The sequence below is a fragment of the Buteo buteo genome, chromosome Z, assembly GCF_964188355.1.
Source record: "Buteo buteo chromosome Z, bButBut1.hap1.1, whole genome shotgun sequence".
NCBI lineage: Eukaryota > Metazoa > Chordata > Aves > Accipitriformes > Accipitridae > Buteo > Buteo buteo.
Window position 1 is genome coordinate 77,800,823 of NC_134204.1, and position 14,110 is coordinate 77,814,932.

The 14,110-nt window shown below is 40.5% G+C and overlaps 1 protein-coding gene across 3 annotated transcripts in view; it reads left to right on the forward strand.

The window, feature by feature from the left end:
* PLPPR1 (phospholipid phosphatase related 1) overlaps nt 1-14,110 on the forward strand; it is a 135,206-nt gene that overhangs the window by 52,523 nt on the left and 68,573 nt on the right. For all 3 annotated transcript variants that reach the window (XM_075019856.1, XM_075019857.1, XM_075019855.1), the window contains exon 2: nt 12,136-12,244. In XM_075019856.1, coding sequence (XP_074875957.1) covers nt 12,182-12,244 — 63 coding nt within the window. In that variant the 5' untranslated portion in view covers nt 12,136-12,181. The remainder of the gene's footprint in view (nt 1-12,135; nt 12,245-14,110) is intronic.

Consider the following 14,110-nt stretch of genomic DNA (forward strand, 5'->3'; position numbering starts at 1 on the left):
TGATGTTCCCGACGGTCTCCTTAGAAGGATGGCAGCAAACAGCACAGGGCAAGATGGGCATGGTTATGTGCTGATGTCAGCTTTTAGTGTTTACATGACTGTTTCATCATATTTTGACCAAGTTCAATTATGAAATTGTTCCATTTATTTCCAGTCATCATCTGTCATGCAGTTGGTAGCCTCCGGTTGTATTTGACTGTATATGAATTTGTGTGCACATATACACTCATATGCACATATTAGCATCCACAAAATATTGTAAGCTAACTTTCTGTATACAATTTACCTGATAATAGGTGTATATCTTGTGAAAACTGTCAAAGAATGTGATTTTAATCACATCACACTCTTAGAAGTAACATTACGGTCTCAGCTACAGGAATTTCAGAATTTCGGTTTGTATGCTATGGTTGTCATTTTAATCATAACAGTTTTGTGTTTGTGTAGACTGTATTGCCTTTAAAAATCAAATGCTTAACAGGTCAAACAATGGCCATGTGAGTGCTTCTGAGACCTGTATAGTTGTCATGAGACAAGATCACACAGGGAAGAGCACAGGCCTCCAAGAAGACCAGTACTTGGCCCTAATCAGGGGCTTAACTCCACAGAAGGGTTTGCACAGCTTTGCTGGATTCATAGGTGAAAGCCTATGTTTTTCAGTCTGTCAAAAGCCGGGGGGATGGGGTTGTGGCCTTGTAGCCAGACAAATCCTATATTGCCTTTTCTAGTAACAGAACACAAGTTCTGAACTATTCTGTCAGCACAAGGTTTTGTCAGATCTGCAATGTCAGGGCTTGTCTTGGCCTGCCTAGAGCTTTGTTCTGGTCTTTTTAGCTGTAACAGCAATTGTCTAACGAAGTGGTAGCTGTTATCTAATCAGTTTTAGCTTTAGCTTGCTTTTATATGATTGTATAATGTAGTGCCTGTTTTGATAATAATTTTCATATATTTCTCTACCTAATAGTTAGAACTAACATGTCACTATTAATGTAAAATGAACTGCATGAACCTAGAATAAAAATGCAGCATGGAGGAGAACAGACATGGGACAATAGCAGAGGCCTTAAAAGTGTGGGCACAAGGTGGTACCAGGGCCAACGGAGCTACAACCAACAAACCCACCAATGGTCAGTTACAGGTCTCTAGAGGAATGCAGCCATGACATGGGTCAAGCTGGTTTTAGATGTTAAAAAGAGAGCAAAGAAAGAATATGTAAAGTATACCATACATAGCAAATCTGAATGTGACATGGAATTGCAGAAGAGTGTAGAACAAGCAAGGTTTGAGGTATGTTAGAAGTCCTAGCTAGATCCTGGACTAAAGAGGAATAAGCTCCCACTGTAAGCATTGATGCCTTCCTCTCGGAGAGAAGCTCAGGACATTGACAGCTTGCCATAACCCCCTCTCCCATCCCAGACTAAAGCCATCAGCCATAGGAGTCGGAGGGATCTGTGGTGAACATAACACTGCAGAGAAGGGAGAGGTATTACAAAGTCTGTAAGTGATTTTTAACTATTTTGAAACATTTTTGTTACAGTTTGCTGAATTTTCTTTTCTTTTTTTTTTTATGGTAATAAGTAGATCTGGACTAGTAACAGTGATTTTATTGGACTGTTAAGATGTCAGGTAGTCTAACAGTAAATTCTTAAATTCTTGACTTTCCATCCAGTTTTTGTTTCTGAGGCCCACATAACCCACATGTGCTGTACTACAGTGCTGTCCTTAGAAGTTAACAAATGACGGTATTCAGCCTATAGGGGTTATACGTGCTTCCCTTGGCCACATAATGGATGTAGAGATAAAAAGAGGAAAGCAAAAAATTAGGGCTATTTTTCTTCTCCCCCTTCCTTTTGGTTTTTTTTTTTGTTTGTTTGGTTGGTTTTTTTGGTATTAAGGAGAGCTTCTACCATAGTGTTTTATGGGAGGGAACAGAAGAGGTATGCCAGAAATCCATTGTACTCTGTCCTTGCAAGGGATGAAGGTGAAGGTGATTTTTATAAACCAGACGAAGAGATAAAAAATCCACATAAGGTTGAGTTTGCCTGCCAGGTTTGCAGGAGTGGTTGTCCATGCAGTCCTTGTGTTATCTCTGGCAGCTCCACTGCCAATATGAATACCAGAATATCAGAAGAACAAGAGGTTGTGCCTCTGGGTCTCATCACCAAAGGCTACAGTGTGGTGAGGCAGTTGCTTGTTTACTTTCATAACATTAGAGCTTGCAATCAATAGTCACATTGTTTTGCTTGCATGGCCCTGAGGGGACAAAATGAATGCATTTTTTCCTGTGTAGAGTCCACTGGCTTGTGCTTATTACATGCCTAGTGTTTACTAATAGCTCACCACAATTTTGACCTGAAATTTTCAATGCAGCATTCATCCCCGAAAAAATTTGGCTCTAAATAGAAACATATTACTCACCCAATCTTCTTCCCCTCACCCTATGTAACATAGCAGTACTCTGTTCATTTCCATGCTCATCTCAATATTCCCGCTGTTTTATCATTAGACTATGACCTGTATGAACCTTGGCTTCCTAAGTTGTCGTAGCAGGAAAGTAGGAGGAGAGGGGTCTGGACGTTTCCTTGAAGATCTCCATCTGAAGCCTGAGAGTAGCTGGCACTTTGCACAAGCCTCTTCTTTCAAATAAAGGAGAAGGATACGCCATGGCTTGCTCAGCGAGGAGAGGTGTGATAGGGCCGTTTATTTTTCTCTTGGTTCAAGTTATCAGTCAGAGCATCCCATAGACTTTTCTTTCATCTCTGTCAGCTGGATTGGTTGTACCCCCTTGGGAACTGTCAGGGACCAGATGCATAGCAGTGCCAGGTAGCAGGGAGAGGGGCAGATCGGTGCTGGGACTGGTTGCGCTAGACCTGTTCCAGTGCGAGCCACTCATGGCATCAAGGAAATCCCGGCTGGCCAGTTAAGTTGAGACTGAAACTGCTCGGTTCCTCCTGCAGCTAAAAAGGACATAATTCAATGATTGCACTCCAGTGCGTGAATCAGCAGCTTGCTTGGGCCTAGCAGGGGTGGTATGCAAAAAGACCATGCAGCATATATTTTTGAAATATGTTTTTAATATTGGAGTTCCCAAAATTCTTTCTGTGCATAGCTGTGAAACTCTATTCCACATAAAGAACCATTACTTTTTATTCTTGCTGACACATAAGCAACCAATTGGTTTTTTAGTAGCTCAATAGATTTCAATAGGAGTGTTGACTAAGGATGCTTTGAAAAGAAAAAAACAGAACAACACTAGCAGTTTTCTGGAGTAAAGTATGAATTTTCATGTGAATGAGGGAAATGTCTTTGGAAATTTTTTTCTTATATTAAAATTAATTATTTTAATAATTTAAAAATTCTTTTAATTAATATTAAAATCTTTTCTGCAAAACCCTGAGAAATTTGGGAGGGGAAATGAGAACTGATTTCTAGAATCTATTGTATTGATATCCCTTTATTAGAGTAGGCAAAATTTTCAGTCTTGTGGTTTCCCATCATAGGCAAAACTTGTGGTCTGTTTCCTCATCTGCCCTCCATCCCATAGCATTTTTTCTGCAGCTCATCCAGTTTTCCTCTCCTGTGGTGTTGCATTGTTACCCTCTGTATTACACAACCTGGTGTTACAAAACTTGAGGTTTTCTTTTGTTTTGTTCTTCCTCTTCAGTGTCTTCGTCCTTATCTACCAGTTAACTGTGGTAAGAGCCTGAGGAGAATGCTGCTCTTGTATTTTTCCTGTTGAAACTGTCCAGAGTTTCCTCAGTGCTTGTCAGTGCTTTGCGTGGAGAGGCACCAAATGCAATGGAATTGGTTTCAAAGGGTGAAATTCAGTCACAAACCATTCATGATAGTATCCCAAATATCAGGGAGGTCATACTTTAATATTTGGTTTCCAGCAGAAGCCTTGCAAGACTGTCAGCTGTAAATAAAAAGGGGTCTTGACTATTTTCTTGGTAGGTTGTCGAAATGAGACAGTGAAATTAGAACTCTATACAATATTTTAAAACTGGTGGTTTAGCATAGAGCTAAACAGGGTATCCATGTCTCAAGCTCATGATTAATAAATTCAATCAGTTGCAGTTCTGGATCTTGAATATGTTACTTTTGGAGCTATAGACTGCTGTATTTTCATTAAACTGATCATGTTACTAACCTCTGGAATTCAGAGTCTCTTATGTCTATGAACTGTTACTTTATTGCTGACCACACCTGCCAGTTTATTGCTATAAATGCCCTTAAAGATAATGGAGTTTTAACCAGTTAGCAGTAAAAGAAATGACCGGTTGCCTTTTGCATTTGTTCAGAGAAGCTCACAAGGCAAATTAGTCTAAAACAAGATGACCTGCCTTCAGGTGGATGGGTAAAGGCCACAACTAGTCATTTTCTTTTGCCCAAGATAATGCACAACTATTTCATTTAGATTCACTTTAAAGTTTGAAGAAATTAAATGAGAGCTAGAACAATTAGCTTTTTTGAGTTAATTGAAAGTTAGGAGCAGGATCATTCTTGTTAATTGCATGGATAAATTCAGTGGTTTGGTGGTTGTTTTTTTTCAGAGACTGCTTGTTACTTTTTTTTAAGAATTTCCTAATGAATCTCGTTGTTGGATTCCTTCTTAATTTATTATGCACCACTAATCCTTTTGCAAGAAAGAGAGGAGCATTATCAGCTATAGAAGGTTAAACTTTTTATTCATCTGGTTTTGCTGATGTGACACCACATTGTAGTGGGTATCATTCAAAGCAACACTGAGTTAAGTGATACACTGAACATTTCTGCAAGGAATTCAATGCCTTGCCAAATGAAACAGGTCAACCGTGATGACACTTTCAGACCTGCATGACAATAAAAGGTTTGTGGGTGTGAGAGAGTTCAAAATAAGGCTTGTGGTCATTCTGCTTGGCTTCCTGGATGTTAGCATGCATATATCTGCTATTTACAGAGTTATGGTTTGGGTTCTACTTAGACAACATCTGTGAAACTCTGGCCAACTGGCATCATGTAAATTTTGTTGCTAGCAGCTGTGGCATTGGCATTTCACTTGCTTCCCTGCAGTGAGAAGTTGTTATGAGGCCTCTGCCGTGCTGACATAACACTTGAACTCTCTCAAAGATATAAGTAGTGCAGATCCCTTATCAGTCTGCCTGTCTATAGATTTTATACTGCTGCTTATCACTTAGACACAGGATAATTTTATGTGTGAAGCTAGTAGCAAAGGAAGACATCCCTAACAGAATTCTTAAAATCTCCGGCATCACTTTCGCCTGTTGATCAAACCCTGCTTTGCCACCAGGGATTCAGCAACACATTTTTAAGAGATTGGTAGTTTAGGAATCCAGATAGCTATTCATGTAGCTTTCTTCATAACAACCTGGGGTTTGTACCAAGGATCATCATTTCAGATGTGCTGTGAACTATATTAGTTAAGTATCATTGTTTGCCATAAAATGGTTTGCTAGTATGAGTGCAGAAATGTGACCTCTGCTAGCAGAAAAAGGTCAGAACTCTCATCAGAAAAAATGTTTTTCTGGCTTAATACTCAAATGCTGCAAAATGGTTTTTTGTGATGGTGAACATGCGTGGGTTTATTTTGTGTATCGGTGGCAGGTTTTTGTTCTTTTACTTGCTATCATTAGTGATATGTAATTAGTTTCTTTTCATTGAATTTGTGGAGACAAGTGAGAAGCACTATCACTGACAGGCCAATTTCTTTGAATGGCTGTAGCTTAAATAGAAACCAGGCATTTATGCTGCTAGGAAAGTTTATAATAAATGTTATTCTGTGGTGAGATCTAGATCCAGTAGACTGAGCTCCTGCTTCACCTGTTCAGCTCCTCTTTTCAGTGTTCTTGCAAAGCGGGAAGTTGTGCTGCTGATACAGGAGTTCTCTGGGAGACAGTCACCAGCCAAGTCTTGAAATGGAACACACATTTGTTTGTGATCAGCTACTAGGCAGTTTCTGAGTTACCAAGTGTCCTGGTTTCAGCTGGGATAGAGTTAATTTTCTTTCTAGTAGCTGGTATAGTGTTCTGTTTTGGGTTCAGTATGAGAATAAGGTTGATAACACACTGATGTTTTCAGTTGTTGCTAAGTAGTGTTTAGACTAAGTCAAGGACTTTCCAGCTTCTCATGTCCAGCTAGTGAGAAGGCTGGAGGGGCACAAGAAGTTGGGAGGGGACACAGCCAGGACAGCTGACCCACACTGGCCAAAGGGCTATTCCATACTGTGGTATGTCATGCCCAGTATATAAACTGGGGGGAGTTGGCCTGGGCGGATCACTGCTTGGGAACTGACTGGGCATCCATCAGCAAGTGGTGAGCAATTGCATTGTGCATCACTTGTTTTGTATATTCCAATCCTTTTATTATTATTGTCACTTTATTATTGTTATCCTTATTAGTTTCTTCTTTTCTGTTCTGTTAAACTGTTCTTATCTCAACCCACAAGTTTTACTTTTTTTTTTTCCAATTCTCTCCCCTATCCCACTGCGTGGGGGAGAGGGAACAAGTGGCTGCATGGTGCTTAGGTGCTGGCTGGGGTTAAACCACGACAAGTAAAAATCAAGTATGACTCAAACATGTTAGTCAGGGTTTGGGCATACAACATCATCAGTGTGACACCATGTGACTGTTCTGGTGGCTGTGGTGTTGGTGGCTCTTTGCCTCTCAGTTCATGGTGGGTGGGCTAAAGGGTTCTTTGAAGGTGGGAAGCCAGAGCTAAGTGAGTGTCTTCCCTCTTGCCCAAGCTCTATTGTGTGTATGCGCTTTTCCATAGGTCAAGGGCAACCTGATCCAAAGAATAACTTTCTCATTTGTAGGTCAAAACCAGTCTGTTCTGGCTCATTTAGACAGCAAACTGAGTGCCAGTTGTCTGGTACCTTCTAATTGTTGCAGATGTGGTGCTATTTTCTCAGTTTTACTACTTCTATGCAATAACACCAAGCAAATAGTCTGTGTTATGTTTGGATGCAAGGCAGATCAATCAAATCACAAGCAGGTCTTTATGCTACAATGTCATTTGTACTTTTCCTCACACAGTTTGGCTTTTGGAATGGTTCATGCCACCACTCAGTGTTGCTGATTACTTTGAAAACACTAAAAATGTCTGTGCTTTAGCCAGGAAAACATTAAATAGCCATGACTGCCTTTGTAGGAAAGTCTTACCTTTGATTCCTTAGGCCCTTTTGTATGCATTGGTTAGGTTTATGTGGAAAAGAGCTTTGGGAAAGACATTTTAACCCTGTTGCAGCCCGTTCAAAATTACATGCATGTTCATGCCAGGGTTGCACTGTGATAATGAGGTGCCTTTGGACATGCCATGGGTGAAGTTGCATAGAGAGGATGCGAGGCTGTCACATCTTGGTGTATGTTTGATCAGTGCTTATGCAGAGTTGTGATGTGCATGTCGTGGTTTCAGGAGGAAAACTCAGTTTGATTTCAGCAGAAAGCTAAGGGAAACCTGCATTACTTAAATGTGCAATGGGAACCGCATAGTTCTTCTGCAGGAATTAGCAAGTGCATTTGAAGTGTAGAGATTGTATAGTCAAGTGGATGGAGCACTTGACAGGAGCCTGAGAATAATATGTCTTTCTTCAGCCTAGACATTGAGTCATTGTGTGATGTCTGGCAAATTGCTTCAACTCTTTCTGGCTTTTCTTCCCCCACAGGAAATAGAGGACTCCGCTTTAGAATGAGATCTGTAAGAGCTAGTGTAATAAATAATGGTTATAATGATACAGTTCTCTGCAAAAGCTTGGATAATCATCTTCGGCAGCGGCATTAGTTTAAATTTGTTTTCTTAATTGAATGGAGGTTTGACATATACAATTTCGTGTTTCAGTTGGGCAAACTGATCCTTCACGGACTGGTGCAGAAGTTCTAGTGATTTATTTTTTTACTTGTAAACAGAATTCTTATTTTAATGGGAATAAAGATCTTTACAATTTTAAGCCAATTGCCAACAGAGGGTTACAAATTATTAATGCAAGGTTAAACTAATTTACAAATGGAGAGATACTTGCATTTTAAGTATCTTACATTGTTACAGAAGTAGCAGAGTTGTGTTCCTCCTAGTATAACAGTTACATTTTATTTTAAAACAGAATGTTAGCTGCTGCTGAAAAGATCATGACGCTGTCTAGATGAAGAGGGACAGGAAATCCAATGCATTTTTTTGTGTTTGCATCACATCCTGGTACCAAATGATCAGTGATTGCCCTCCTGGTCTGAGCAGATTTGGGTTTCTGCGGTGAAGTCATGTCCCACATGTGCCAGCGGCTATGCTGCTGTCTTAGCCTGCACAGCAGTTACTGCATTTCAGGCTGGCAGTTTCTGAGCTAATGGCAAAAGAACCATGCGTTGGTATTGACTAAATGAAACATAGGTTGAAAACAATGATAAATGCTGCCTGTTAGCTTTTCAGGATTGTTGATTTTAGTGTTTTCCACAGGTGCCGAGATACCCATTGTAGCAATATATAAAGCCATAAGGTTCATCTTCTCTTCTCAGCTATGCAGGACATAGCTTAAAAAACATAACGGTAACCAGTGTCTCCTAAGGAATGGACCAGTAGTTAATGGGTTTGAGCACAGGTTACACAGAACAACGATTAGCTGTACTGTGTCTGCTGCAGGAGCTTGTATGATAAAGGCTCAGCAAATGCTAGTTTGTCCTAGATATGTCCTTTTTGCTGTCTGCCACGTGCTCACATAAAAAGCTTTATGACATACCTGAATGAGCCTTTTAGAAATTCTTCTGCTGGTTAGTAACCTGTAAGAAAATACCTTTTTTTAGAACATTCTTCTTTCCTTCACTCTTTGACTCTCATTCTTCTCTTTTCCCCTGGATGGATCCCTGCGGCAAGAAAGTCTCTTCAGCTTGAATTCTTCTTTCTTTGCTGTCCTTTTCAGTTAATTTTCAATTCACTTATGTATATTCTATATCTCCGCTTGTTCTCCCAGGAGATGTCAGACAATAACCTCCTATGCTGTAGATCAGGGGATTTCTGAAAATGCACATGAGGTAAATTGAGCAACATGAGAACTAGCTAATGCTAATTAATTAAAAAATGTTGTATTATACAATTATATATATTGTTTAAAGATAATACCAGAGCTCCAGAATATTTCTATTCCCTCTACAGTGGTCCCTAATTTGTTAGAATAGGTTTGACCAATTCTACTCTCATGCAGTGCTTACATACCAGGCCTTAAAAGGTCACAGCAAATGGAATCTAAAAAGCCTCTTCTAGTTTTGCTACCATGAGTTCCTTAACAATTGAGTCAAATTGATAAAAATAAAAATTAAAAATGGAGAAGGCAATACCAGATGCTGATATTATAGCTATTATTTCCCGTTGCTTTGGTTAGAGGCTTTGCACTATGAAAATTCGTTCCATGCAAAGAGATCTTCATGGATTATAAAACAGCACTGTCATTAAACACTTGTTTTACATCTTACTATGATTCCCTGATTCTTTGAGAGCAAAAATAGGTTATCTCTGACTGCTCTGCCGACTGAACCATCTAGGGATTGCTGTAATCTGTGTTTTGCTGTCTGCATCCCTAGAGGACTCATTACCAGCTGGAGAGAGACAAAAGGTGCTCCCACCAAGATGACACTTTTCTTCCCCTTTCCTCTTCTGTCAAGTGAGCTGGTGAAAAGACCTGCTATGACAACCACAGGCTAGCTGAGAGTTTTCCCACAATCGGGGAATTAGCTGGCCTGATAAGGCAACTATTTGGTCTCTTACTACTTACATCTGACATAAATGTGTCATCACATAGACGAGAAGCTGACATGCAAAATGCTTTCCCATGGGCAATGCAGTTTTTTAAACTGGTGGTGCACAATAAGCTTAAAAGAACAGACACAGTGATACGTATTTATGACATCAGGACTCCCCTCGCATTAAATTAGGCAATTTTATATGACTACTAAGAACCCTCAGCTTCTTTGCTAGTCTGTGGAGCTGCTTTCAGTCATCTGTTGAGAATGTTTCTTAAATTCTTGGGTTGCCTTGCACCCCTCTGCTTTGGTTAGGAACACAGAGCAGTCACAGCAGTTGGAACTAAATGTGCAGCTTGAAGTTACAGGACAGGGTTATGGAAGACTTTGGTTATTTCTAAGCTTGATCTGGCAAAGCATTCATGAAGGTGCTGAGGTATTAACATCTTTGCACTAAGCCATTTGAAAAACAGGATTTGCAAAAAAAGGTGCTGACAGTGTATCTCCAGGATACAAAAAGAGTTTTGTGGAATAATGCTCTGTAAGCTGCTCTCTTTAACCTACTATTCTACCAGGCACCATGTGTTTGCCAAGTTAAAGAGAGAGGCACATGGCACAAGAGCTGGCAGTATGAAAAGTGTTGTTAAAAAATGAATGATTGGAAATTTTTTCCACAGCCCAAACGGGGTTGGATTACCTCATCTTTTTTTTAAACAATTACACTAACCTCTGAGATAAAACCCATTTTATCCCCTAAGTAAAGTTGAAGTATGTTTGGAAAACCAGGCATTTTGAAAATCCAGAATATTTGTATTTCAGAACTGGCATACAGCATAGGATGGGAATGTCTGAAGAGTGTCACGGGTAACATTTGCTGAGTATTTTGTTTGACCTGGAACTGCATTTTTCAATGGTTAATATTTCAGAAGCCATTCTGACCCAGGATGTGGCTTCACTGGTGTCACCGTAGCTGCACTGCACCTAGAACTGTATTACCAAAACCATCATATACATTGTGTATTTTACAGCTCTGGGTCAAATTGTGAATAGCTGAGATAACAAATAAATAAAGTAGTTCATCAGTGGGAAGACAAGAGCCTGCATCATGGTGCAGGTGGCAAGCACTGGCAGCTGATCCAGTGCTTCAATCAGGCTTCGTAACCTCTGCTGAACTCGGTGCTCTGATAATAGTATTTCTTCCACCCTACTGAAAGCTGGTGAGAAAGCACTGACCCCTTTGTGAACCTCACAGGCTCCATATGCCAATGCCTGAACTGCAACCCAGATACCAGTGAGGTCAAAGAGCTGGAGGAAGATGATGTGCAAAGCATCCTTTGGAAAATATACCAGCTTTCACCTCCTTCCTCCACCCTGGCCCTGGCTTGTGGAGATGCTTATGGTCAGGGCAGGGTTTCTGTGTGAATGTTGGAAGTGAGGTTGGGCCTACCTAAATTTGTGCTCTTGCTTGACGTGCTGATGTTAAACTTGATAGCAAAGGATTTCCATTCTCTTCCGTGTCTTATGCTCTGTGCAAGAATGCACCTGGTAGTTCTGAGCTACAGGCTGCTTTTCCAGCCCCCCTTCCCTGCTAGCTTATTCCTCTCTCTAAAATAATTTAAGCCAGACTTAGCTTCTTGATGTCTTACCTCATGCATGCAAAAAGCACATGCACTCTCAGTAAAAATTCTCCGTGTTAGTCTTCTGTTCTCTCCTTTCCTACTTTTTGTGCTGTAAAGAGATCAAGTGTCTTAGCACAGAGCATTATAAGGTTATGTTAATTAGAATAGCCAGTAGCCTGAAGTAATAAGTAGGTAGGATTTTGTGGGTTAATGTACAAATTTATAGCAGGCTACAAAGGCTCTGCAACAAGGGCCCAGTCCTTCATTGCGTATTTGTTGTATTTGCTTGTTAGGGGGTTTTTTGTGCATAAGACATGCTGTCATCTTGAGACGGTCACACTTCATGCAGATAAACATTTTGATCATGTGTACAATTAATGTACTGTAAGTGTGTCTTTCAAAGTACAAGTTCACATGTCAATTATCAAAAGAGTCTTGATTTAAAACACACTGTAGGCAGGACAGCGGGCTGAAAATGTGATTTTACAATGCTGGGGAAGAAACCTTTGCTTGGGAGTGGATTGTAATTAAGGAAAACAGTTGTATTCCTTACCACTTTTTGCTGTGTAGATGATGTATCTTGTAACCTGTGTCTGTCTCTTGCTTTTGTGCTGCAAAGGGAGTGCCTTCTCAGGTTACTTTGTACGACCACAAGTTAGACCTTGATGTTCTTTTTAGTCTGTATCTCTGGTCCAATATGTCAGTGCTCCATGTTAACAAACCTTATTATGTTAAATATGGAGTTTCCAAAAAAGTGAAACATACTGAAATACCTTTGTCTTTTCTTCTTCAGGATAATAAAGTTTTCAACAGTGCCTGCCCAAGAAGTGTGATGAGAAATGGCTTTAGGAAACAATACCCAGAGAAGTTATTCCATCATCCCCTGCTTCATCTTTGTTGAGGTGAGTGCAGTGTTCAGATGCCAGGCCTACACAGAAGGCAGCTCTGCCCTGCAGGAATTAAGTCATTTTTTGGCCGTTTTGTTTGTAAGGAAGAATGCTTTCTTACTTGGTAACATGAATATCCATCTTCATACTCAGTGTCATCAATATCCCCTGAAAACAGTCCTGCATGAGTTAGCCAGATCTTAGGTACAAGCACACAAGAACAAGTAGATGCTGTGTTTTCAAAACTTGCCTCTACCAGATTTGCCACATGGTCCTGTGGTATTTGGTAGATAACAGGCAGTAGTTCCCAGTGTAGGTCAGCAGCAGGTCATTGCTCATCTTCCCATTTTTCCTCAGACTTGTATCCATCTTGCTGTTGCACAAGGACTAGACCTTGTTTAAGGAAATGTCTGCTCTCACAGTCTAGTGGTTCGCAGGCTTTGGAAGCAACACTCAGCTCTGGTTTCAGTTCAGGTGGAACATAAAATTTAGATGAGGCATGCCTACCTTTAAGTATGAAGAAGCTTGGCTAGCACAAGGGCTGTGAGTTGACTAGCAGTGAAGTTACAGGACTGGTTGTTCCCACAGTGGAGTATGGCTCCATATCTTTGTTCAGGGTAGCTTATTTTGGTTTTTTGTTTTTTAAATTGGCTTATTATTTTACTCTGTACAAATTGCTTTTTTTGTGGTGCTTCTTTTACTTACCCTAACACTGCTAGACTGACCAAAATCATTATCCAAATCAGTGAATGTTCAGCTGGTGCTTATAAGGCTGGTATGGTTTTCCAGGCAAGGGGGGCAACTCTGGGTTTCCAAGGAGGATGAAAGCTTCCATCAAATTTAGATGGTGAAAAGGAGATAACTGCCTGTGACTGACCATCTTCAGAGCCACCTGTCTGATGTAGCTTGGATACAATACTCACTCTTTGGCCTACATTATGAGGCAACTTGTGCACTTCCACAAGAGAAGCACTAAGAACAGTCAAAAGAGTAATTGTAATGCTGAGTGTTGCGTAAGACTTAGGCCATTTTCACTGAAATCTTGGAAAGGTTTCAATGTGCTGCAGCAGCATGTGTAATGGGCACTGTGAATGGTTGCTTTCCAGAGCTCCTGAGCAATGACCTTTCCCCAGGGACATGGGAAAAGCATGCAGTGGTATCCAGGACCTCTCTAACCCTTACTTACCTGGAGTCCCCTCTTCAAAGCATCTTCTCCAGCCAGGAGATACAGTTCCTTTATATTTATACAGTTCCCTGCTTTCTGTCCTACCAGCTTAGCTCTCAAAACACAGTCAGACGATCCCTGGGTACTTAATCTAATGTAAGTGGAAGTTGTCCTTTTGACTTGAATGGGCCTTCCTTGCAGGAGAATCTGACTGGTTGGAAGATGAGGACAGAGGTAAAGCATAATGAAACCACTAGTAAAGCTTGGCATAGGGGCTTCCCAGCTGCAGCTATGGCAGACACCAGTGTGAGAAGGTGGCTGAGCCTTGCAGTGCTTCACAGGAATTTGTCACCGACATAATGTCCAGCTTCCTGGGGAATCTCTGCTCCCTGGGGAAACTGAGGGGCTGTTCTTACTGAGACAATGGGTCACTGCTTTATTCCATCAGCTAGACAAAGAAAGGTTAAAAATGGGGAAAAAACAGCAATAAGCTGAGAAGAAACCCAATAAACACCATCAGGAATGAGATGTCTCAAATTTATTGCTTAAACAAGCAGCTGTGAAGACTTTTAGTCCTCTAAATGTATGAATGATGAGCCTGGTTCGCAGCCTATGACAGGGATATAAATTGTCCTTCCTGCAGACAAGACTGACATGAATATAAGAATAAATCTTTTTAACAGAGGAAAAGAGTTTTTTGCCTTGTAAGTGTACTT